The sequence below is a fragment of the Gouania willdenowi genome, unplaced genomic scaffold (assembly GCF_900634775.1).
Source record: "Gouania willdenowi unplaced genomic scaffold, fGouWil2.1 scaffold_55_arrow_ctg1, whole genome shotgun sequence".
Classification (NCBI taxonomy): Eukaryota; Metazoa; Chordata; class Actinopteri; order Blenniiformes; family Gobiesocidae; genus Gouania; species Gouania willdenowi.
This window is the reverse complement of record NW_021145219.1, coordinates 384,810-410,948: the sequence shown is the minus strand read 5'-3', so window position 1 is coordinate 410,948 and position 26,139 is coordinate 384,810. Positions and strand designations below refer to the sequence as shown.

General features: G+C 39.9%; 1 protein-coding gene across 13 annotated transcripts in view; it reads left to right on the top strand.

Moving 5' to 3' along the window:
- ralgapa1 (Ral GTPase activating protein catalytic subunit alpha 1) overlaps positions 1-26,139 on the top strand; it is a 129,677-nt gene that overhangs the window by 45,333 nt on the left and 58,205 nt on the right. For 8 of the 13 annotated variants that reach the window (XR_003673696.1, XM_028442562.1, XM_028442571.1 and 5 more), the window contains 18 exons: positions 85-255; positions 598-791; positions 879-977; positions 1,061-1,216; positions 1,284-1,412; positions 1,511-1,636; positions 5,136-5,194; positions 5,323-5,431; positions 10,885-10,995; positions 12,132-12,200; positions 13,238-13,375; positions 13,492-13,675; positions 16,026-16,144; positions 16,223-16,342; positions 17,176-17,241; positions 17,352-17,991; positions 19,010-19,125; positions 19,283-19,407. Coding sequence is in view for 12 of the 13 variants with exons in the window: in XM_028442562.1 (XP_028298363.1) it covers positions 85-255; positions 598-791; positions 879-977; positions 1,061-1,216; positions 1,284-1,412; positions 1,511-1,636; positions 5,136-5,194; positions 5,323-5,431; positions 10,885-10,995; positions 12,132-12,200; positions 13,238-13,375; positions 13,492-13,675; positions 16,026-16,144; positions 16,223-16,342; positions 17,176-17,241; positions 17,352-17,991; positions 19,010-19,125; positions 19,283-19,407 (2,731 nt within the window). In the remaining variant the exon portion in view is untranslated. The remainder of the gene's footprint in view (positions 1-84; positions 256-597; positions 792-878; positions 978-1,060; positions 1,217-1,283; positions 1,413-1,510; positions 1,637-5,135; positions 5,195-5,322; positions 5,432-10,884; positions 10,996-12,131; positions 12,201-13,237; positions 13,376-13,491; positions 13,676-16,025; positions 16,145-16,222; positions 16,343-17,175; positions 17,242-17,351; positions 17,992-19,009; positions 19,126-19,282; positions 19,408-26,139) is intronic. The other 5 variants (XM_028442572.1, XM_028442573.1, XM_028442570.1 and 2 more) reach the window with 2 other exon arrangements.

The window sequence follows — 26,139 nt, the reverse complement described above, 5'->3', positions numbered from 1 at the left end:
CAGATGGCCCACATATGTACCCATTACTCTGTTTTATCCAGGATTTATCACGTCATCAATGTTTTCGCTTTGCCATGTGTTCAGGTTCAGAGAGCGCGTCACCCATGCATTCCTTAGGTGGCTCTCGGTCCCAGACGCCGTCCCCTGCCACGCTGACGGTGGAACACAATGACCACGCCCACTCTCACACCCACGAACACTTGCAGCTGGACCAGAAACTGCACAACTCCGTTCTTCAAACTCCTGATGATCTAGGTAATGGAAACTCATGAAAGAGTTCCTCAAGCAAAAGCATAAACAGTGCTCAGCTGAAAAAACTGTTCTCAAGTAGGAATGAGGAGATATTTAGAAGATGCAGATGCCATAAAAAAGCACTTTAAACGCACTCGTGTGGCTAACACACGATTAGCCACCAAAGATATTTCTTAAATAATTTGTAACAAAGTTTTATTATTCAACTTTAGAACTCTAATCTAAACGTTCATGTAATGGTTTGCCTATCTCTTTCAATATTTGACACAACATTTCTAAGATTACAGACAGTCTTCACTTTGCTCAATAAGCTGCAGTTCTTGATCAATTCTCTGTTTGTTCTAGAAACAAGTGAGTTCCCCAGTGAGGTCTGCAGCGTGATGGCCGGGGGCTCTTTAACGGGATGGCATGCCGATGTTGCCACGGTAATGTGGCGCAGGATGCTGGGTATTCTGGGGGATGTCAACAGCATCAAGGATCCAGAAATCCATGCACAGGTTTTTGATTACCTGTGTGAACTGTGGCAAAACCTGGCCAAGGTACCCGACTCTACACAGAGCAGAGTAAAGCCATCATTTTAGTTTTCCTACTGATCTCTGTACATAAATACATGTTTTCTTTCCCAGATCAGGGATAATTTAGGTATTTCTCTGGACAACCAGTCGTCCCCCCCACCCCCAGTTCTGATACCACCTCTGAGAATCCTCACCCCCTGGCTCTTCAAAGTAAGCCAGTGTGAGAGGTTGTTGGTCAGATTCCCGAAGTTTTCAGACGCTCTAAGTATGTAATTGTGTTTCTTTTACAAAAGGCTACCATGTTGACAGAGCGTTACAAGCAGGGGAAGCTACATGCCTACAAGCTGATTTGCAGGATTATGAAGCGACGCCAAGATGTCTCCCCCAACACAGATTTCCTCACACACTTTTACAACATCATGCACCATGGACTGTTGCATCAAGACCAGGTGGAGTGATGAGCATTAATCAGAGGAGCTGTAGTAGGTTGTCTGAACTTCCACTTTATTTCTACAGGACATTGTGAACACTATTATCAAGCACTGCAGCCCAAGGTTTCTCAGTATTGGCCTACCTGGAGCCACCATGTTGATCTTTGACTTCATCATTGCAGCTTCAAGAGTTACTGCGTGTTCATCACTAAACGTGAGATACACATTACACTCTGCAGTGCAGCCTCACTTGCTTTCACTTGGCTGTTGTCTAATTTTGTTTTTTCACATGTTGTCCCTTTCCTTCCTAAGGCTCCTCGAGTAGAGGCCCAAATCCTTCTTGGTTCTCTAGTTTGTTTTCCCAACTTGTATGGGGAGCTCCCAGCTCTTCATCCAACTACAGCTGACGTGGTGCTGACCAAGTTTCCAGAAGTTAAGGTATACTGACAATCTTTGATTAACTACTCTCCTACTCTTGTAGGAAAGTAAAGCTGACACCTCAGTCTGCTGGTAACATTTAGAACCAGAGGCTGCACATGTCCTACTGGTGTGGGAAAGACTCAGTATTTAAGCTCCACTGAAACACTTCTGATATATCGGCTTGGAATGCTTGAGTATTTCATTCAACTTGAAACTTCAATTATTATACCTCATGTAGATTGAAATGTTGTCCCAACTTCCTCTGTTGTTTCCACTAACTCTTTCAGTAGAAGAGCTTAAATCAACCAGAATGCCAGTTTTTTTAATGGAAGTAAATTTTCTTGCTCCTTATTTTTTTACTATGAAAGCTGCAGTATGTACATTTTTTTTGGCTTCATTTGGACAAAAATCCATTCTCACCTTTGAGCATATTGTTATCCAAAGTGTTCTGTGAGGACGCTGGACTGTTGCTTCTTCTCTTCTCTGTATTCATGCTTTAGAAATTCAGGAGCATGATGTAACTATTTAGTCAATTAAATATTTTTTTACAGAGTGCTCCTTAAGCTGTTTTGGGGCGTTACTATTGGCCGCCTGACTAAAGTTGATGGGCTTTCACATCCTATCTGTAATAAAGGTAAATTGGCGGACATTCCAGCAGGAGAAGTCCTCATCGCGGTGTTAGGCACAACAATTACTCGACCGTCATGTTCATTTTGATACTGCTTGGCGCATGGGATTTGTCGTTTTTTCCTGTTCGGCTCGAGAAACGGTGGCATCGCCAGACCAATAGACATGTATATAAAGGCTTTATATATATGTTCATGACCAGACCCACTTCCTTACAACAAGTGAGGAAGTGGGTGTGGCTTCACCAGGCTAGCTCCTTGGTGGAGCATGAGATGTACTCTCACGAGACTTTGCGCGAGATTTAGAAAGTTGCTCAAAGTGTGGAGAACTTCATTCTTTCATGGATTTTAACAATTCTTTCAGTGCAAAGGGGGTACGGAATCATTTATGAACATGTTTAAGAGTAGAAGGCAGCCAGAAAGAGAGTACCGTAATTTCCGGACTATAAGCCACTGCTTTTTTCTCACACTTTGAACCCTGCGGCTTAAACAATGACGCGGCTAAATTGTGGATTTTTCCCGGTTTTATAAGCTTCATGCCATCACAGAATTGAGCTCTGTCACATTAGACCAGGTGGAACAATGAAATTATTAACGTTAAATTGTTCTTGCTCGCACTGAATAATTCTGATCACTCATTTTGTCATGATGCACACTGCCTCATCATAGCATCATAGCGACTGCGACATTTGTGTGGATTTTTCTTAGAAAATCGCTAAATTATTGTAATGCAGCCAATAAAACAGTGCGCGTTATAGCCCGGAAATTACAGTAGTAGGCGATTCCGCTCGCTGCCTACGCTTGTGGACATCTTTGAATGTAGTAACCTAATTTTGTTAAAAGGACAATCTAATCATATTGTGATATTTTGTGCAGGGTGCACACTTTGCTTTGTTGATAATTCTCCTCATTATTGTTGTATACCAATAAACCACAGGTAGTATTTCAGTTGTTTGTAAACTTGGGGTCAACAATAAAATCTTACAGCATGGGCCAAACGTTCCCTGCAGGCTGCACAGCAGTGTGAGGCTTCTGCTGCACGAGGTCATCACAGACACTTAAAAAAGAGTGAATGTCAGCAACATTTCAGTGAAACTGAACCGATGACCGTATATGGAGCTATAACGAAGGTGGACAGAAGTTTGAGGTTGGCTTGTGGCAGATCTATTTTTTGGGATGGATTAGTAATATTAAGCATAATAGGTTTTTATAATTTATAATATATATAATATATAATAATTATTATAATTTCAGGTTACCACCAATGGGCAATAACGGCATGTTATTCATTTAGAAAAGGTAGTTTTAAAATAAACAAGAACATAAAGAGTGCAAACCTCCACCAAGCTCCAAACCTCCTTTTTTCCAGATGTTTGCAGTTGTCTGGGTCAGTGATCCTGATCATAGTACCATGACCATTCATGTTTTTGAAGGCTTGGAATAACTATAGAGTTGGTCCAAATGTATGGAAATCCCAGTATTGCGCAATCAGGTTCCAATCTGGATAAAACTTTGAGTTAATTGAGGAAACAACATGATGTAAATGAGTCAAATATCATAAAAATAATTTAATTATAAACCGTGATACGAATTATGGGAGATGGGGATCTTTTGAAATCTGTTGAGCGCTGTGGTTGTAATCAACCAAACAAACACCAGTAAAAATATTCCATGCTTGGCGGAGGTCATTAAAAATTAGTCTTGTCAAAACAACTCCTTGCGGTTTTGAATTTCTGAGTAAAGAGTGAACTGAGGTAAAAAGGTTGCTTGAAGAAACCTTCAGTGAAGTTGCTACAATACTATTACTCCAAAGCGTTGAAGAATTCAGACCCTATAAATACAAGGCATATGAAATAATTCATAAAAGACTCACAAATCCTCCGAGGCCACAGGGTTCTTACAACAAAAGTAATGACTTAATATCTCATTGGTTATTCCTCTATGACTCTCTGGGCTATGGATACAACTGTCAGTGTTGTTGTTGTTTGTTTCATAAACAGATAATGCCATGCACAGCGGCTCCGCTGCCTGCACTTCTTACAAGGTACAAGCTTGGTTTGAATCTCTAAGCAGTCATTAACACCTAAGTGAGGGAGAGGATCACGACTTGGGTGTGTGTAAGGTGTGTGTGTTGACATGTCAACACTGTGACCTGAACCTCTAGGATGTACAAAGAAAATACTTGACTGCCATTACATTAGGAACAGTTGCCTAATATTGTGTAGATAACTTTAGGTGGACATGTTATGGATGATACACAATTAGCCAAGACTAGTTTTTTCTCATGAGATTTTCAAGGGTTAAACCTTGTGAACTACTGTGATTTCTAGCTTGTGCTCATTAGTGTAGTGGTCCCTGGACAAGTGAGTATACTCTCAATTTTAACTAATCCCAGAAAAACACCCTGTTTTCAAAGCAGTAACATGTGAGACAGCATTTAGTTTACTCACATTTCCATCAGTAGAATTTGCTCACCATCACATAATTTCTGCTGCTTGATCTCAAGGAGGAAAGATTATGAAATAACTAAAGCAATGCTGGCCCTGGCAAAAATACACAAAAATTCATCCTAGTCAGGTGCCCGAGCCACCTCATCCGGCTTTTCTCATCGCGGAGGAGCAGCAGCTCTACTTCGAGCTTCTCCGGGTTGACTGAGCTTCTCACCCTCTCTCTCAGTTAGAGCCCAGTCACCCTAGAAAGCTCATATTGCCGCTTGTACCCGCGACCTAGTTCTTTCAGTCATGACCCAAACTAGTGGCTGAGCTTGTTTGATTTTGTCTGAGAGGTGATTTGTTGCTTAAGGAACAGTTCGAAAGACATTGTTTGAATTGTTAAACAACTGTAGAGCAGGGCTGCTTTAAATAATGACTGTAATGAACTCTGTGTTTTAGGAGCATGTCATCCAAACCATTCTGACCTCTGCCAGGGAGGAGCCATCTGCTCCTGCTCGGTAAGATGTCTGAACATTTCAAAGCTTTCAAACCTCAGAGGAAACATGTTTTACATATACTCAGTGTTTATGGTTTCCAGTGCAGGGGGTTAGTTTAGACCTCTTCAGTGTCTGTGCTGTGTTTCCAGGTGTGTGGCCCTGTGCAGTCTGGGTATCTGGCTGTGTGAGGAGTTGGCTTGTGGGACTCAGCATCCACAGATCAAAGATGCCCTGAATGTCATCTGTGTTACCCTAAAGGTCAGTCACACTGGGAACATTTCTAAGGGCTCTATTCTCCCATGTGTGTTAAGTAGGGATGTAACGATTCACTCAACTCCCGATACGATTCGATTCACGATACTGGGTTCACGATACGATTCTCTCACGATTTATTTTACAAAATGGGACTGTAGACAATTTTTTTTTTTGGGAAAAAACTAGAAAATACTGTATTATTTTCCTTTCATATTTCATTGTCAAAAGAATCCCTTGATAAACTATTCAAAACAATGAAATTTAACTAAAAATAAATCTTGAATGAAATAAATAAAGGAATAATACAAATGAAAATGAAGCCTATTAATTTAAATTCTGGTTCTATAATAAACAATGCAAAACTGCATTATAGTTCTTTTTCTTTTTAAAAGTGCAACTGAAAATGTATTTTGTGCCTTAACAATTGGACTTAAAAAAAAAAAAAAAACGTGATTGCACTGATTTACGCCATATTTGTTTGGACCAGCAGAGGGCGCTGGTAACCCAGTGGTCGGTTGGCATGCAGAAATTCTTGCAGTGAAGAAGAGAAGCTATGCTAGCAGACAGAGCTAATAGAAAAACGTGACTTTTACAGATATTCAAGTAATATTACAGATATTCTTTCGGTGCTAAAGGGGTAATGAATCATTTATTAACATATTTAAGAGTAGAAGGCGGCCAGAAAGAAAGAATTAGCAGACTCCGCCCGCCGCCTCCACTTGTGGATAGCGCCCTCAGCTGGTTAAAAAAAGTACTGCGATTCAATTTTCAGAAAATCGATATCAACCGTGATACCTATGAATCGATTTTTAACTGCCTTACCATTAATCGTTACATCCCTAGTGTTAAGTCCAAAAAGCTGCACAGCGGCACTGTTTTTGGCTGTGTGCTATTCTCCCCCTGTAGTCAGTCACTACGCGCCTTCATCCCAGTTACGCACTGTGGGTGGAGCAGCCCTGAAATGTGTGTGTTCCCATTCAAATCTGGCTTTACGCACATTCTCCGGTGTGCGTAAGTCCTTTTCTTCTTTCCTCTAACCCTGGAATAAGTGCAGTGCCTCGATAAGGTGAAACATTATATTGCACTAGAAATATGGACTTCGTTACATTTCAAGCCACACGGACTCGTGTGTCGTGCAGCAGCAGCTGTGATCACTTAGCTGCTGCTGCACGATTAATTAAAACTCTGACAGACGCAGACTTCTGTCTATGTTGGTCACAGTGATTCAACTATTTTCATACTATGTCCAACGTAAAGTCACAGTTTGATCCACTACAGAGTGAAACAAGCTGTCATATGCAGATGAGGATGGACCACAAACTGTTCCCACACATATTTTAATGAGGCTCAGCTCAGGTCGCTTTAAACTATTTATATTTAAAACTGCGTATTTTGGAAGCCAATAGTTCTGTTTCACTGCAAACATCCATCTGTATTAAAGCAGGACGCTCTGCGGTCGGATTATTTTCTCATATCTCCAGCGCATCTAACACAGTCACACTTTACAGCAGGGGTCGGGAACCTATGGCTTGCGAGCCAGGTGTGGCTCTTTTGATGATTGCATCTGGCTCGCAGATTTCGGCTTTTCAGATAAAACATAAAATATTATCGCTTGTTTTAATCCATCCATCGATTTTCCACTTCTCATGTCTTGTTCAGGGCTGCAGGATTATGGGTAATCAGGTAAACACCCCCTTTTGAATCAGTCTGCTCGGCCATTAGCTCAAAGCTAACCCTTCGACGAAGAAGCTGGCGAAAAGAAAAAAAGATGAGTATCGTACATTTCAAGACGAATGGACTGAAGAATACGCCTTTGTGGAGAGAGCAGGTTCTGCGGTGTGCCTAATTTGCAATGACAAAATCGCATCGATGAAACGGTCGAATGCAGTTCAGTGTGATTGCAAGATATGCTGCTGGTGACACACTGCGCAAAGAAAGTCTTGCTGTTCTGCCAATAAAAGGGTCCACAAGAGGTGAAGATTTATTCAAGTCTTTCATGGAGTTCGCTCATGAAAAAAATCTGCCTATGGATAAACTTCTCTCAGTGTGTACTGATGGTGCTCCTTGTATGATGGGGAAAAACAAAGGATTTGTGGCACTTCTCCGTGAACATGTGTCGTAGCAAATTATCTAATAATGTTCAATGATACATTTATATTTGTCATGTGTGTATGATTAAGGGGATAATTTGCTTTTTAACTCTGTGCCTGTTTTCTCTTCTTCTTCGTCTTCTTGGGGGTAGCCATTCTCCTTTACACATCTTATCTTATACATATCAAAAGACTCAAAACACACACACACACACACAACCACATACACATACAACCACACACACACACACACACGCAACCACACACACACCAACACACACACACACACACACTCATCCACACACACACACGCACACGCACACGCACACGCACACACACACACACACACACACACCCACACACACATCTAACTTTCACTGACCCCCCCCCTGGTCCCTTCTTTTGTTGTCTGTGGAAGGAGGAAGGTGGGTGGGACGGTGGGGTATAAATGTGTGGGAAAAGGAGCTTTTGGCCTCTTCTTCTTCTCCTGCTCATCGCGCCCTCTCTCCTGGCCAGGAGAGACCAATGCTTCGTCCATCCCGCTTTGTACCTTTTCATTTAGTTTAGATTAAATCATTTTTTATTACTTCATCATCTCTCCTGTCTGGTCTTCATCATTTATCACCACAGAGTGTGTTTCCAAGTCAAAGATGAGGTAACCGTAAATTTCACCGTAACACATGAAAATAGACCCATCCTAAGTTTCCATTGCATTCTACACCAGGAGGCACTTTGTGCTCAGATTTGTGATGGGCAGCTTGGCGAAGTGATGTCGCTGGTCATTCGTGTGATCAACTTTATTGTTGCCAGAGCCTTAAATGATCGCCAGTTTAAAACACTGCTGGATGAAGTTGGAAATAACTATTACGGTCTGCTTTTGCACAGCAATGTGCATTGGTTGTCAAGAGGGAAGGTGCTCAGCCGTTTTGCGGCTTGCCTGAACGAAATCCGGACTTTCCTTGAAATAAAAGGCATAGAGCATCCTGAGCTAGCCGAAACCGAGTGGCTCCTCAAGTTTTACTATCTCGTGGATATGACTGAACATCTGAACCAGCTCATCGTGAAAATGCAAGGCAATGGAAATACAGTGTTATCTCTTCAACACGCCGTGTTTGCTTTTGAAAACAAGCTGGAGCTCTTTATCATGGATCTTGAAACAGGTCGTTTACTACATTTTGAAAAACTGAGACTATTTAAAGATGCATGCACAGCAAATGAGCCCACTCAAAACTTTGATCTCCACCAGCTAGCTGGTTTCACATCTAGTCTCCTACAGTCGTTCAAAGCACGCTTTGGAGATTTTCGTGAGCACACTCGTCTTTTTAAGTTCATCATCCATCCAAACGTGTGTTCACTGAACACAGCCGACCTGAGTTACATTCCTGATGTCTCCCTCAGAGATTTTGAAGCAGAGGTGGCTGACCTGAAGGCCTCAGACATGTGGGTGAATAAGTTCAAGTCACTGAATGATGATTTGGAAAGAATCGCTCGACAGAAAGCGGAGTTGGCGAGCAAGCACATGTGGACAGAAATGAAAAAACTTCAACCCGAAGATCAGCTGATTATCAATACTTGGAATGCGCTTCCTGTCACATACGACACACTGAAGCGTGTGAGTATTGCTGTGTTGACCATGTTTGGATCTACGTATTCATGTGAGCAGTCATTTTCACATCTTAAAAACATCAAATCTAACCTACGATCACGTTTAACGGATGAAAGCCTCAACGCCTGCATGAAGCTTAACCTCACCAAGTACCAACCAGACTACAAAGCCATCAGCAAATCCATGCAGCACCAGAAGTCGCATTAATGGTGAGTATTATAACAACATTATTTAAAAGAATAAATTCAGAGGCTTATTATACTCACATTTAGGTAAATTCAGGCTTAAAATATATTATATGGCTCTCACTGAAATAAATTTCCAAATATTTTGCTTTCATTGCTCTCTGAGTCAAAAAGGTTCCCGACCCCTGCTTTACAGTGATGATGATGATGATGATGATCAAGAAAAGAGATTTTAACTGTGACTCAGTCACACCGCAAAGATCTGATCAATGATCTGTTCAAATCAACCTGTTACATTGTTTATCAATGAAGCCATTTCAAATTAAAAGTGAACTTTATAATTTTCATGGATTTCAATGACATTTACAAGCGTTGGGAAAACTCCAGATCCCATGATTTTTAGGCAGCCCAAAAAAAATGACATCGCTTCCTTTCCTTCAGCCTGCCTTCATTCACATGTACGCGCTTTGGTCTACCTTACGCGCGGTGGGCGTGTCAGCAGCCCGGACCAGAGAATACGCATTGGAGAGAAGCGCATAACTGCAGACGCGCAAAAAAGCGATAAAGTCCAAACGGGAGAATAGAGCCCTAAAAAATCACACCACCAACAGTGTGTGTGTAAGATCCTACTGATAGTTGTGTGCAGAGTCGTGTGTCACACAGCTAGTGTTTCTTTGTTGGTAAATACCTGTCCTTCGTCCCTAAAACAGATTTATTAACACTTTATTATAAATTGATGAACATATTTACATTAGCTTCAGTCCTCTTTAGGACAATAAAATGAATGTTATTTCTTCTCAAAATATTGTTTTGTTTTCAAATGACACACAAAAACCTCCATATGAATAGACTTTTATAAGAACCAGTTGAACATGGCTGTGCTCAATGTAAAACACAATGAGGAATGGAAAACACTTCATTCATCAGTGCCTTGGACCCTTTTTGTGTGTGAATTATTTTAGAATATTTCTTTTTTAACTCAGACAACCCAAATACATGGAAACAAATATATATTATTTTTCCAACAAAAGCAATGTACACAGTGTACTGTACATCCCATCTAACACAAAGTACTTTACATACCAAACAGAAAATCCTCAAGTTACAGAGAAAAAAAGCCAAACTAAACCAAAGTGGCTCTGATCTCATCAGTCCTGTGCTTTCTATTGCTCCAAAACAGAAACACTCACCTGATGCTCTTTTATGCTAAAATTTCTATTGCTATTTACAAAACAGGAGTTTACCCATGTGATGAGTCAGTGAGCATAGTACGGCAATAAACATTCAAATTTGAATGTGTTCCTTGTGAAAACTAGGGATTTTCTTCATGAAAATTGTGCAAAATGCAGATAATTGTGTATATGTTTTGAAAAAAAGTTTTAGTTGTGTTTTACAACTAAAATGTAAGTGTAAAGCAGAAATTGTGCTTGTAATTTAGCAGAATTGTTTCAGGGGGTTTTGGTGCATGAGTTACATGGTGGCAGTATTTGTGTGTAAATAATGGGGAAAAACTGTAACGCTTTGGAAATAACAAAGGAAAGAAGGATTTAAACCACTGTGTCTTCCTTCTCCCAGTATCCCAATAAGAGTGTAGCTCTGGTGGCGTCTGACATCCTTCATCTCCTCATCAGTTATGTTGATCATCTTCAGAAATTTCCTCCTGACACTCCAAAGAAGATCGTAGAGGTGAGACTGCAGTGGCATTGAATTTATGTTTGCAGTGGGTGTAGTCTGTAAATACGTTGGATGGACATTATGTGTACAGTTTGATAGGAATTCTTTAGAATTATTTTCTTTATGTTTTGGGAATTCTCAAATACAGTGGTTCTCAAACTTTTATGGCCAAGGTACCCTTTTTTCTTGTTTCTGAATCCAAGTACCCCCTTTGTCCAACTACAACATTTTGAATAAAATACTATGAAAACGAGTTTAAACACTCATTTTGATACATCTCATTTTGTAAATAAGTGTACCGGTAGTTTTTTTCATCTCGTGCCTGGTGTGGGACTAATACCGAGTCTTGTATGTTCTAATTGAGATAATTTCATCATCGTTATTATGAATATCAATTTTAACTAAAAATAAACATATTGTTAATGCTTTCATTGGTTCATTTTCAACACTCTCTTAAGTACCCACTCCTCATGCCCCATTTGCGAAATACTGCTCTAATGCACCAGCATTCCCACAGTTCCCAGCAGACTATGGTAAGATGCTGAAGCATCCGTGGCAGAGCTCGACTCTAACAAAAGCTGCGTTGAGATGATGGCCAAAGATTAATCACAGGGTCCATATATTTATTTTAAATAATCTTTATATATTTCTAAAAGCCTATTGTAGCCCTAATAACAATGAGGTGAGTTCACATCAAATATTTCAAATGTATATTGTCCTGCTAATGTAGCTTCAGGCTAACATTTAAGCCTTTTTATTTACTTTGTGTTTCCTACTCTAATCACACTATTTCTTTCTTGTGGCATACAGTCACCTGTCAATCATCACCTGAGGTTAGTCACTGTCCACAGTTGGCCCTCAGCTCACTGCCTCATCATGTTATTGGACTATAAAGTGCAACACTGTATTGGTCCACCTAAATGGCAATTTCATTAGTCAAATATGATGGAGCTCAATTTTTTGGTGGCATGAAGCTTGTAAAACTGGAAAAAAATCCACAAATTAGATGTCATTGTTTAAACCACAGGGTTCAAAGTAGCGGCTTATCGTCCAGAAATGACGGTAATCAGTCTTGTTAATTCCCATTTGAAGCTTCCCTGTTGAATTTATTGTTACCTTCATTACATTGTAAAACTTTCTGTTTTTAGATACTGATCGCAACCATCACATACTTACTGCCCACCACTGAGTCTTCCCCCCATGAGCTGGATAAGAGGGTAACACACACACACACACACGCACACACGCACACACACACACACACACACAAAAAAAAGTGCTTCTCCTTTGGCTAACCAGAGCTGGGATTGGGGTCAATTACATTTTTCAGTTACAAATACGTTTTCAATTATGAAAATTACATGTTCAATTACAATTATAGTGACCAACATTTTGTCTGATTTCAATTAAATTACAACTCTTTTTGTATCCTCAAAACGTCAATTACAATTACATTCTCAATCACTAAAGTTCAATTAAATTATTGTTGTTATACATCAATTTTATATAGCACTTTTTCTGGGTAGTCAAAGTCGCTTTACAATGAAGGGAGCAGTGTTGGGGTTTGGTGCCTTGCTCAAGGCCACCTCGGCAGTGCTTGAGAGGTGCTCTGGCACCTCTCTAGCTACCAGAACAACTTTTGTTTTTTTGGTCTGCACTGGGACTTGAACCAGCGATTCGGTGAGTTCTTTGGGAATGTGTGTTTGTGATAGAAAGAAATAACAGTACTTATCCAGATCAGGGAAATCCTCAGTGTACTGAAGTAATAGTTCTTCATGATGTCATCACTGTAGAGAGTGATAATGTCAGAATTTTGCAGAAGTTCCACAGTGATGATGTCATCAGTTCCAGCTGGGAGCAAATACAATTTTTAAGGGGGTGCCATTGAGTCATTTTGCCATTCACATGTCCAATTCCACCTAAATATCACATTTTTTACCAGTTAAAATATGCATGCACATTTTCATGAGTTTTTGAACGTGTTTAGGCCCTCGAACATTCAAGTTTTTTTTTGTAATAATAATAATAATAGTAATTATAAATACAAGGTGCATTACAATAGGGTCCTACGCACTGTTGTGCTCAGGCCCTAATTATCTGAACTCAATTACAATTTAAATACAATTACGACAGGAACAGATTTTTAAAATTACAATTAGAATTATGAATACAACATAATTATCATTTATTATAAATTCTGCGGTTACAGTTATAATTGACCCCAACCCTGACTGGATCTGTGCTTGTGTTGCAGCTGGTAGTGTCCTTGCTGCTCTGTCTGTTGGATTGGGTGATGGCTCTGCCTCCAAACACTCTGCTTCAGCCTGTACAAACACGCAGCCCCCCAGAGAGGGTGCAGCCCACCAAGACCCTCCTCAGCTGTATTTATAAAGTACGTCTTACTGTCATTACACATTCACTACCACAGTTACATGAAGAAAAACATTTTCTACATTCTCGTGCACAAACGTAGTATCTGTGACAGTTATTTTTACCGTACGTGTCCAGGTGTTGCACGGTTGTGTTTATGGAGCTCAGTCCTTCAGCGTTGCCAAGTATTACCCCCTGCAGCTGTCAGACCTGCTGAGTCCAGACTACGACCCATTCCTGCCGTTGGAGAGCCTCCGGGAACCAGAACCACTGCACAGCCCCGACTCGGAGCGATCCAGCAAACTTCAGCCTGTCACAGAGGGTCAGTGAACTCAGTGTGGAGACACAGGAAGTGATGTCAGAGCCACTGAAACGAGTGTGTAATAATCATACTTGTCAGAAACACGCTGCAGACCCAACTTTGTTCTTCATTGTAGTTACACAAGTGCTACAATAGAAGGTTGTGTGTGTGGGTATTGCTGTTTGTGTGCACATCAGCGCAAACTGTGTCCGTGAGGAAGTGTGTATTGTTCCCTGCTGTGCTGCAGCACAAGCCAAGGACTGGTAAAATGAGTGGAGCACCCGATCAGACATGCTCCTCTGTGCTTCTTGTCCTCTCTGATCATAAGTTCAAGAAGCCTTAAAACATTTATATTAGCTTTAATCGTTATTAAACTGATGTGTGTGCGTGCATGTGTGTTTCCATTTTTACCCTCTATGTTTTTATTTCCTTTTTTCCCACATCTGCCTGTTGTCTCCAACATTTTATTTCACTTGTTTTTCATTTTCATTCTTTTGTCTTGTTTTAAGTTTAAGTTGACTCTCTTTTTGTCTAACAACCTGCTGATGTCTCTGGAGCACTTTGATATTTAAACAGTAACTAAACCCCAAACCCATGTTTTTCTGCTGAATACATATGTACAGTATTTGGGTATTAAATAGTGCTGTTTATTAATCCTAGTGTAACTCTTCACATTTTAGTAAAAATATTTTAATTTAGCGTCTTTAGTTGTAAAATGTCAGAGTTACTGGCCTCTAAGGGTTGAACGTCAGCTGTTACAATTACATTGACAGCTTCTTTAGATTCCCCTGCATCATCAACTTTCACTGTTGGCCCCACCCCTCCTGTAAAGGCTGAGAGGAGGGAGGAGGGTTTCCTCCAATCACAGCCCTCAGTGAGCATTGATTGACAGCCTCAATGAGGAACTCCTTTCTTCAGTGGTGATGTTTTCGACTCTGTGCTTCTATAAAGAGCAGATTCTGGTTTAATCAGAGGGTTCATCAAGCTATGTATATATTTACAGACACATCTATGCTATGTGTGTATTCCCGTCTGTCTCTGCGTGTGTGCGGACGTGTGCGTACGTCTTAACGCTATGTCTGTCGTGTGAGGTGGTGGGAGAGTAGAGCGATTTGCCCCTGAGTGGTGTCTGTAAGGCTGTGTGTGAGCTTCATGTTGTGTTTGTGTGTGCGTGTGGTTGTAGTGACACATCTCAACTGTGAACTTGCTGAGTGTGTGTTATCGTCTGTCTCTGCGCACAGTGGGGTGGGTTACTTGAGTGGGTGTGTCGTAACTGCTCCAGGAGCCCCGCCCATAAAATAACAGAGTGCAATGTAATTTCCCTTCAGTGATTAATAAAGTAATTCAAATTCAAATAATAAAGGCATTTTTTTTTTTATTTCCCTCCTAGTGGCAGGTGAGGAGAAAGCAGGGGTTTAGTTACTCTTTAAGGTCAATACTAGAGATACACCAAAATTCTGTGCAGCAAAAACACTTTTCTCACTGAAGCAAGGCGACTGAAACAGGATGTTGTGATGACGCGAGTGAACACAGCGGTCAGTGAGCACACTTTTCTGGAAACGGGCCAACTTGTACATCAGAACCAGAATCTGGTTTGAGTCAGTCAACGCACGTTTCACAGAGCTCTTCTTTACTACATCATGACGGGACTTGGTCGGCATTATGAAGATCATTACTTGGATGGGATTAAACCAGTGCGCACAAGAAATGATGCATGCTGCAATCAAAGCACTCAGAGACATACAGAATGTGTGCGTCTCTGTAACTTAAGTGCACTTTTGTGTGTCAGTTATAGGCCTGTACAATATTATTTAATGTATGAGTGGTGACTAGTTAAACATTTTATTTTTATTTTATTTTATATTGTGCATTTTTGAAATGTCAGTGCTAAATACTGTAAATGTTTTCATATTTTTAATAGATTTATTATTTGAAGCTTATTAATTTATACAATTGCAATGTTTAAATTTTAGTGAGGATGGTACACATTCAAAGCCATACATGCAATGGGACTAATCAGAATCAGAAATACTTTATTTTTTATTACAAATAAAAAGAATAAACACTAAAACAAAGAAAGAAAGAAAAACGTACATATTTAAGATAAAATAATTTGCATATTGATTTCTTTCAGTGTTTCGGTTTTCGGCCTTGGTTTTTTCGTCTTCCGTCTCGGCCAAAAATGTTCCTTTTCGGTGCAATCCCAGTTTGTGTATTTATCCCATCAATAAGAAGGTGTGGGACAGTGTGTGTGTGATGATGAGCATTAACAGCACACAGTGTGAAAGCATTGGCCTCCTTGTTACAGGCCAGTGTTGTTTTTCCTGTGACTGTATTTTTTTCCAATCTCTCTCATATTGACTGTCTGCAGTTCGGAGCCGTATCCAACACGGCCTGGTGTCCATAGCTGCCAGGACTGTAATCACGCACCTTGTCAACCATCTGGGTCATTACCCTATGTCAGGAGGTCCAGCGACTCTGTCCAGTCAGGTGCTGACACCGCCGGAAAGGCCATAATTACAAACCCTGATCCATTATCAAATGTTGAACACAATCTTTGTTCCTCAGGTGTGTGAAAATCAAGACAACCCATTCTGTGAGAGTGCAGATCTTGGACCAGAACTTTTCCACTCACCAAACCTGCAGTTTCTGGTGCTGAATGGCACCACCCTGCTGTCAGTGCTGCAGGTAACCTCAGAGCACAGCAGGGACACAGATACATCTCATACTTTAGAGTAGGGGTTCTCAACCTTGAGATCAGGACCCCATTTGGGGTCGCGAGACACTCAGAGAATATTTTTTGAACAATCCAAGCTAATTTTTGCTCATTTTTTAGTTTTTTTTTGGAACTCCACCAAACTTGCCATAATTTAACCTATTTTTATCACTTTTTCTTGCCATATTTTTGCTCCTTTTAATGCATTTTTGCTAAATTATCCCCATTACTGCCACTTCTCCATCAAATTTCAATGCCACTTCCAAGACTTTTTCAACACTTTTAAACCTTTTTCACCACTTTTCTCACCTAATGTTGAACATGTTGACCCATTATTGTCAATTTTAACCTCTTTCATGCTCATTTTTGCCAATTTAACCACATTCAAATGCATACTCAATATTTGCCAGTTTAAATGAATTGTTCCTAATTTTTAAATTACATTATTCCAACCCCTCCCTCCCCATTTCTTACACTTTTAAGCCAATATTGAACCTTTGAACCCTTTTTACTACATTTCATGTCTGTTTTTGGCCACTCCAATTTGCGACTTTTAATAATTTTCTGGTGTTTTGATAATCTAATTTCACCACTTTTCACACCATTTTTGGTCTCTTTTAACACATTTTATTTCTGATTAAATCAAGGATTTACATCTTTCAGATGACTATTTATTATAGTGCAAATAATAATAAACGTCCTGTATAACAGTGGATATTATTCAGATAAATAGATAAATGTGGTTATCACAGATTCATAGAAGAATAGACCATCATTTTGCCTGAAAAAGCTCTCCCCTTTATAGATGGCCCTGTCTCCACATGACTGTTCTTCAATGTCCCAGGTCTGTGATCAACCACCATCATGTACAGTGGGTGTCCCAGCTCTCTGGCACCTTCAATTTGGGGGTTGCGAGCTGAAAAAGTTGAGAACCACTGCTTTAGAGGAACGTTTTAATCATACATGTAATTTATTTTCCAGATCCGGTCGGAGTCAGGTGTACCGGGAGGTGGAATGACAGCCGGTCTGTCCTCTGCCCCTGCATGCGTCCGTGTCATCATCCGAGACGTTGCTGGGAAACACTCTTGGGACTCCGCCGTGCTCTACGGGCCTCCTCCAGGCTCCCCCAGCAGCCCGCCACACACACTCCTGAAACAGACGCAGCAGCCTCACACATCAAACCTTCATTTACAAACCCCTCCAGGGGGTCCTCTGAAAAAGATGGGATCGAAAAAAGAAATAAACGAGGAAGAGGGGGAAGAAGAAGAAGTGGAGGTCGAGGGGGGGGAGGAAACGGTGGTGGAGAGTAAGAGACCAGAGTTTGAGGGTGAAGGGAGTGAAAAGGAGGGAGAGAAGAAGAAGGCTGCTAACGAGGAGAAGGAAGGAAGAGAAAACGAAGAAGAGAACAAGCCTGAGCAAGAGATGAGTGAACAATGGGCCGACGGGGGGGACGAAGAAGCGGGGGAGTCAGCCCTGGAGCAGCTGCTTGCTCCACCATTGGCTAAACGTATCTGTTGGGACGCGGTGCCAGCATGGGATTCACTCAGAGATGGAGAAGATGCTCTGGATGAAATGCTGCAGTACCTGGGATACTCCAGTCCTGAGTGTCTACAGAGAGCTGGTACGCTGCTGCTGCTGCTGCTGCTGCTGCTGCTCTTACAATGTTTGAGTCTATTAATGGACACTCATGCAGTAGTAACAGATGTCAAACTGTCAAAAGAGAAAAAATATTAAGTTCAGCTATACAGAAAAATGTTGAAGCATAGTACTGGTACATATCACTCCACAAGGTGCCTGACTACGGTAGCCCTGAAGCGCCAAAATTCCGGTGCAACTTCATAGTTTACCAAAGTTGTACTAAAATTTTTGACATTTTAATTTCATACATAAGGCGCACCTGATTATAAGGCGCACTGTCGATTTTTGAGAAAATTAAAGGATTTTAAGTGCGCCTTATAGTACGAAAAATCCGGTACTGTAGACCAATTCATAGTGTACTTTTTCCTTATTTATACAGCAACAACAAAAAAGCCCTTATTTCCTTCCTCGTCCATTTTAAGTCCAATATTTATATCTGGACATTGATAAAGTTCTAAAGAGGGTTCCATGTTCTTTCCCATTTATGCAGATTACTAGAGTTTACAGATCCATGCTTTTCCATATGTACTATATTGGTCAGCTCGTTCAGCTAATTTCTAAAGGTTGGTTCCGTCGTTGTTTTCCATTCCTTCAGAATTAGTCTTTTGGCCACAATAGTTCCAAGTAATAAAGCAGGTGTTTCAGAATGTTTTGTGTCTCTGTAGAACATCCAAATAAGGCCATATCTCTGTCTGGGGCCAAGTCTGTGTCATATACTCCAGAATAAAAATAAAATATACTAGACCAAAATTGTTGTATAGTAGGACAATCCCAGAATGAGTGTAACTGTGAACTTTCAACTAATTTACATGTTTAATATATTGGAGACACAACAGGATAGAATTTGTGCAGTGCAACTTTACAGTAATAGAAACGATGAGTCACTTTAAACTGCATTAGCCTGAGCAGTTGTGAATTAAGGAAAGAGATTTTTACCATTGTTGTTCCGGTGTTTTTGTTAAAAAATCAAAGCTCAGTTATTGCACTAACTGTTTCTCCAGGCATACCACTCAACATCTCAGCCCCTCCTCCAGTGTGTGTTTCAGAGAAGCAGGAGAACGACGTGATCAACGCCATTCTGAAACAAAGTGCAGCAGAAAGAGAGTTTGTCCTTCATGTACGTTACACCCATGACTCTGTTCATCACTGGTTATTATGTTAAATCATTCACTCTGAAACAGCAGCTGTTTGACCTGCTTTAATGAATGACGATGAATATCTGTGATGTAAACGTTTGCCGTGCAGTTGACGGGCTGTAAACTGACTTCTTGCAGCGAGGCGAGGGGTTAAACATGAGGGCCATGCAGCAGACTGAACCCGTCACCGACGGCCCGCAGTCAGCGTTTTACTACTGCAGGCTGTTCATCAACATCCTGGGACTGAACTCCTGGGAGAAAAGGTCAGAACACACACACACTTTGAGGATGCTCTCGGTCAGGGAATTCCCATAAAGATGAAGCACTAATTTTCTTGTGCACATTGATAGCCCAACATTTTAGTTTAGTTTATAGCAGTGTTTATCAACGTGATGGCACTACAGGGGGTACTTGAGAGGAGGAGGAAAATTAACAAATGAAAGCATTAAAAATATGGGGTTTTATAATGTTTATTTTTAGTTAAAAATGATTATCGTACTAAATATTACCAGCAACTCACAAAACAACAAAAACACACAAAATAAGAGAAAAATATACTTAATAATAAAAATAACAGACAAACAACAACAACAAAATACACAAAATGAGACCAAAAACACACACACTAAGAGAGAAAAATACTTACTATTACCAGCAACACACAGAACGACATCAAAGACACACTAAATGAGAGAAAAACACACAAGTTCACTACAAAGGACACAAAAATAACAGAGAAACATACAAAACGTCATAAGAAACAACCAAACGAAACAAAAAAACACACTGAGATAGAATAATTTAAATAATACCAACAACACAAAAATGACAGCAAAATCACACACAATAAGAGAAAAATGTACTGAATATTAAAAAGAACAGACAAACAAAATACACACACACAGACACACACACACACAAAACACAAAATGGTGATAGAAATTATCTTGATTAGAACATGAAAATACAAAGGTCAGTCTTGGTCCCACATCAGGGAGGGAGATGACTGGAAATGATAAAAACTATAGAAATAAATCTATTCAGGAGCCACTAAATACTGTTTCATTTCACTTATTTACAAAATGAGATTCTTTAAAAATGGTTATTGCTCATTCATTCCATCATTATGCTCTATAGTTGTTTTTTCACAGTATTCTGAGCAAAATGTAGTAGTTGGACATAAGGGGTACTTCCATTCAAAAGTAAAAGAAATGGGGCACTTGAGTCAAAAAAGTTTTAGACGGTAGTAACTCTCTTCACAGACCCCTTGGTAGGAGTGGAGGATCATCCTGTGTTATCATTAGGGATCATTCACATACAACATCTTGAAGTCCAATGAAATTAGGAACAATGCATCAAAGGTTTTTATTGATGGTGGGACTCGATAAGAAAAAAAATAAATGGATAAAATTAATTGGAGAAATTGTAATTTAATTAACCTTGATTAATCTAAATTAATGGCCTAACAATTTTTGACTCAAGAAGCAATGTTTTTCAATTTAAATGGATTTTGGTATATGACTGAATTAAAAAAAAAAAAAAAACCAAAACATAAAAGCTTTAACAAAAGAGTGTTTATTATTTTCATCACTGAGTGCTAACATAATGTGCAATATGAATAAAGAATATTACGATTTCATTGTTCACAAAACTCAAACTTAAATTTAAGTAAGCTATATATTAATGCTTTTTTCTGGATTTTAAGGCAATTTCTAAAACAAGTGTGTTTTTGTGTATTAGAATAAAAAACAGCACTTATTACAGAACATTCCACAGAAGTGGAAATTGTGTTTTTTTTGTGCACCATTTATTTTTCTGTGATTAATGCGATAAAGTCCCAGTTGTAGATTTAGTTTTAATTGTTATTTATTATGGTGGAAAACTGTGCAGGTAAAGTGAATAATATACAGGGTTTCCAAATGGTTAGTGCTTCTATATTTAATAAGGTGTCACTATGGATGATTTAGTAGCGGCTGTCACAGCTAGAGCCCTAAAAACAGCCGAAAACCTTCAAACTGACTGAAAGGGTTTGAGTTTGGAGTGATTCACTCGTGTTACTCACTCCTAATTTTCTAGAATTACCGTATGTGTTCTTTCTGACCACCTCTTAGTATTATGTAGTGTGTTATGCAGATGCTTTCTATGCTTGTACAGCTCATGTACCAATCTCTATTAGACCAATTTAATTGGCTCAGGTGTAATTCATGGGTCTCAAAAATATAATAGTGTGTTAACAAATGGGTAAAAAACTAAATGAATGGCTGGATTCATTGGAAAGAGAGAATATGGCACTGTAGCCAATCAAAGACAGGAAAGAAGAGAGTAAGGGGGAAAACGTAGTGGAGAAGAGCATAACTAACTAATAAAATTGATATATTTTATGTTTTTCTGTAACAAACCAAATATCATTAATGTCCTTGGAATGGCAGTAATTCACCTGAGGTTGGTTGTTTTTTTTCTTTAAATTTATTTAATTTATCTTTAAGGAAATATAAAATGGTGGCTACTGTGTGATAGAAATAGAGTTTAACACCTTCTTTTTTAGTTGTTGTGCATTCAATTAAGAAAATGCAGGGTCACGGAGGCCCTGCTGGTGCCCATCTCCAGCTTTCTTTGGTCACACACACATACTCACACTCACACTCACACTCACACACACGCACACGCGCACACGCACACGCGCACACGCACGCACACACACACACTCCTACAGGCAATCTAGAGCAGTGTTTTTCCACCTTTTTTGAACCAAGGTACATCTTTTAGTAAAAAAAAAATCCCAAAGCACACCACCAACCAAAAATGCAAAAAAATAAAACTTTGTAGCTTATATCAACAATATACAGTAATTCTTATCAAAGTGTCTTGAATAGGAATTTTAAATGAAACACAAAGACAAACATTTTTTGATCTTTCATATTTCTTCTTTCTAATAAAAAGTGCAATTAAGAATTTACAGTCATTCTTATAAAGTGTTTTTATTAGAAATCACTTATGGCTGTGTTTCACAAAGAGTCACAAGATCATCATCTGTTCCTCCTCAGAGTAAGAGCAGTCCTAAAGTGCAGCAAAGTACACATGCAGTACTTATAGGGCTCTACTCTCCCACACGTCAAAGTCTGAAAAGCTGCGCAGTGGCGCTGTTTCTGGCTACGCCAAAAGTTTGACCATCAGCATTATTAATATGTTCACATTTACCAGTTCTACATGGGACAAAATGTGTTGCATTACATTATATTTTACCCGTGCCGTCCACTCCTTTACCTGGTAGGGGGTGAGAGCAGCGTCGTGGAGCTGATCAGGTGTGTGTGCACCCGAGGTGTGCGCCTCGGCTGCTGCAGTTCAAAAAATTCTGTTCACGCTCGCAGACTGATGGTCAACTATTTTAACACTGTGTACAACGCAAAGCCACAGTTTGATCCACTATGAGAGTAAATAACAAGTAAAACATTGATGACAGATGATGATTAATGCGCACTGATCATTTCTGTAGAAATGTAAGAAGTTAATAAAATCAGGCTTTTCACACAAACAAACGTTAATCTGTCATTAGTATGATGGGGGAAAAGGAGAGATTTTAACTGTAGCTCAGACAGAAAAATGCAGCTGATCCTCACCCTACAGAAATCTGATCACTAATCTGATCTTAATCAACCTGTTACTATGTTTTTTAAACAAAGGAGTTTCAAATTAAAAGTGTGCATGATAATTTTCAAGGGTTTCAATGACATTTACAGGCGTTAGGAAAACTCCATGTTTTGTGATTTCTAGACAGCCCCAAAAAAAATGACATCATGGCCCAGTCCACCTCCTTTGCTTCCGATCGCCTTCGTTCACAGACTATGCACTTTGGTCAGTGGACGTGTCAGGAGTGTACGTGCAGGAGAGAGGCGCGTAACTGCAGGTGCATAAAAATTGATTAAGTCCAGACTGAAGGATAGAGCCCATAGTGAGCAAAAATCACATGGCGCACACATCCATAGTGGTGAGGGTGTTATCAGAGTGTGTGGGTTGCGTGGCCCCTTTAACTGCTGTTGGGTTCACAGCTAGTACACCAGTGTGTGGGAGAAAGAAGCTGTACGCAATGAGAGTGACTGGCAAATAAGTGCTACAGATGTTTATTCCAGAAACTGAGTTCTGTGTCCTGCTAACTGAGATTTAACCCCTCTCTGACCAGCAGCTGAGATCAGGAGCTGCTGTCAAGCTTTGTGAAGGGGGAGGGGCTCACAGCAGCACAATAGCATATTTACAGACAATAATTAATTAGTTTTCAAAATTGTTTTTTAGACCACAAGTGTGCTGTGGAACAGTGGTTGAAAAACTTTGCTCTAGAAACTCCAATCAACCTAACAGTCATGTTTATGGCTTGTGGGAGGAAGCCGGAGTCCCTGGAGAAAACCCACACAAGCACAGAGAGAACATGCAAACTCCAAACAGAAAGGACCCAAGTGTGCCCCTTAAATGGATTGCTCACATGCTCTAGAGGTCTCCCATCCAAGTGCTAACCAGGCATAGCTTTTCTTGGTCAGGCTGTTTTCCATTACTAATGGCTATCAGTGCAATTCCATTTAATGTTTGGAATAAATTATTCACAAATAATAAATTGTATGCTTTATTTTTGGTGTTTTGTCATTTTACTGATATCTAACATGGGGATTTCAACCCTCTTACAGTCCCTTCCAAAAGTATTGGAACGGCAAGGTAATTTCCTTTGTTTTTGTTGTATACTGAAGACATTTGGGTTTCAGATCAAATCATGAATATGAAACAAAAGTTCAGAATTCCAGCTTTTATATCATGGTATTTACATCTAGATGTGTTGAACAACTCAGGACAGAGCACATTTTGTTTTAACCCACCCACTTTTCAAGTGAGCAAAAGTATTGGAACATTATTAAATTAAAGCAAAGTGAAGAGTATTTAGTATTTGGTGGCCTAACCCTTACTTGCAATAACTGCATCAAACCTGTGACCCGTTGACTTCACCAGACTGTTGCCTTCTTCATTTGAAATGCTTTTCCAGGCCTTTACTGCAGCCCCTTTTAGTTCTTGTTTGTTTCGTGGGGTTTTTCCATTCAGTCTCCTCTTCAGGAGGTAAAATGCATGTTGTAGTTGAAGGTCCGGTGATTGACTTGGCCACTCTAAGACCATCCACTTTTCCACCCTGATGAAGTCCTTTGTTGTTTTGGCAGATTAGTTTGGATGCATTTTTCTGTAAATTGCCAGACAAAATGGTTTTGTCGACTTCAGAATTCATTCTGCTGCTACTATCATGAGTTACATCATCAATAAAGACTAGTGATCCCATTCCAGATGCAGCCATGCAAGCCCAAGCCATGGCATTACCTCCACCATGCTTCGCAGATGAGCTTGTGTGTTTTGGACCATAAGCAGATCTTTTCTTTCTCTATATGGTTTCATCAGTCCATAAATCTTTGTTCCAAAACCTTTGTGGCTCATCTTTGTACTTCTTTGCAAAATGTAATCTGACCTTCCGATTCTTTTTGCTGATGAGTGGTTTGCATCTTGTGGTATGGCCTCTATATTTCTTCTCTCGAAGTCTTTGACAGTGGATCGTGATACCTTCACCCCTGCCCTGTGGAGGTTGGCAGTTGTCTTTGGGTGTTTCTTCACAGCTCTCACAATGTTTCTGTCATCAACTGCTGTTGATACCCTTGGCCGACCTGTTCGATATTTGTTGCTCAGTACACCAGTAGTTTCTTTCTTTTTCAGGACATTCCAAATTGTTGTATTGGCTATACCCAATGCTTATGCAATAGCTCTGATCTATTTTCCCTCTTCTCTCAGCTTCAAAATGGTTTGCTTTTCTCCCATAGACAGCTCTCTGGTCTTCATCTTTGCTTAACAGCAAATGCAGTTTTCACAGGTGAACCCCAAAGCCAAAAACAAGAACTATTTATTGTTTAAGCAATCAATCTAAAAGGCAACACCTGAGCAACTAGAAACACCCACCTGTCACATGTTCCAATACTTTTGCTCACTTAAAAAGTGGGTGGGCTCAAACAAAATGTGCTCTATCCTGAGTTGTTTAACACATCTAGATGTAAATACCATGAAATAAAAGCTGGAATTCTGAACTTTTGTCTCATATTCATGTTTTGATGTCTTCAGTATACAACAAAAACAAAGGAATTGACCTTGCTGTTCCAATGCTTTTGGAGGGGACTGTATATTTTAGGGGAGAAAGCTCTTCTTAATCAAACCAGCAACGGTTACACAAGAATGAAAAACCCTCTTCATTAACCGAACACGTCAGGTTTCTATTCATTAGTTTTTGTCCTTCTGCAGCAGTTATGAGAGCTTTCTCATTACAAAAAAAACCAAAAGCTTGTTTGATGCAAATGAGACAAAGAACAAAAAAATTACCTCAAACTCCACAAAGTATTTTTAACTCTTTAGTAACCTCAATTTTCCATTCACACACTTCAGGATTTCATCTTCTCAATAACTCCAGGCCAGAACACACAATGTCAGGGTATCACTTTAAATGGGTCTGCCAGCTAATGGACGCTCATCCCTTTTTATGCTTTACCACCAAATTACACTTTCTGCTTTCAGCCTGCATAATAGATTTCTTAACACACCATGTGTGTGATAATGCGTATAGTGCTCTATTGATTAAACTCACATCATTTAGAGCTGGAATAAAAGGCAGGAATTGAAGAAGAGTGTGAGTGAAGGTGAAGTGGCCAATCAGAAAGCAGAGTGAATGAGACTGATGTAGATGAAGAGACGGCCTGAATGAAAAGGTGTGCGGCTATGAACAAGAATCAATGGCCAGAACAGGATCACAGAACAGAAAATAAAGTTGGGTGTGAAAAAGGAAAAAGAAAATTGACAGATGTGGGTGAAAGAGACGAGTAAATAGTCTAATTACCTGTTATTGGCCTCTTATGTCTCTCCAGGTATTCAGGTGACGCATTACACACACGAAGATACTAACAGTCACCCTCAGGTGTGTGTGTGTGTGTGGG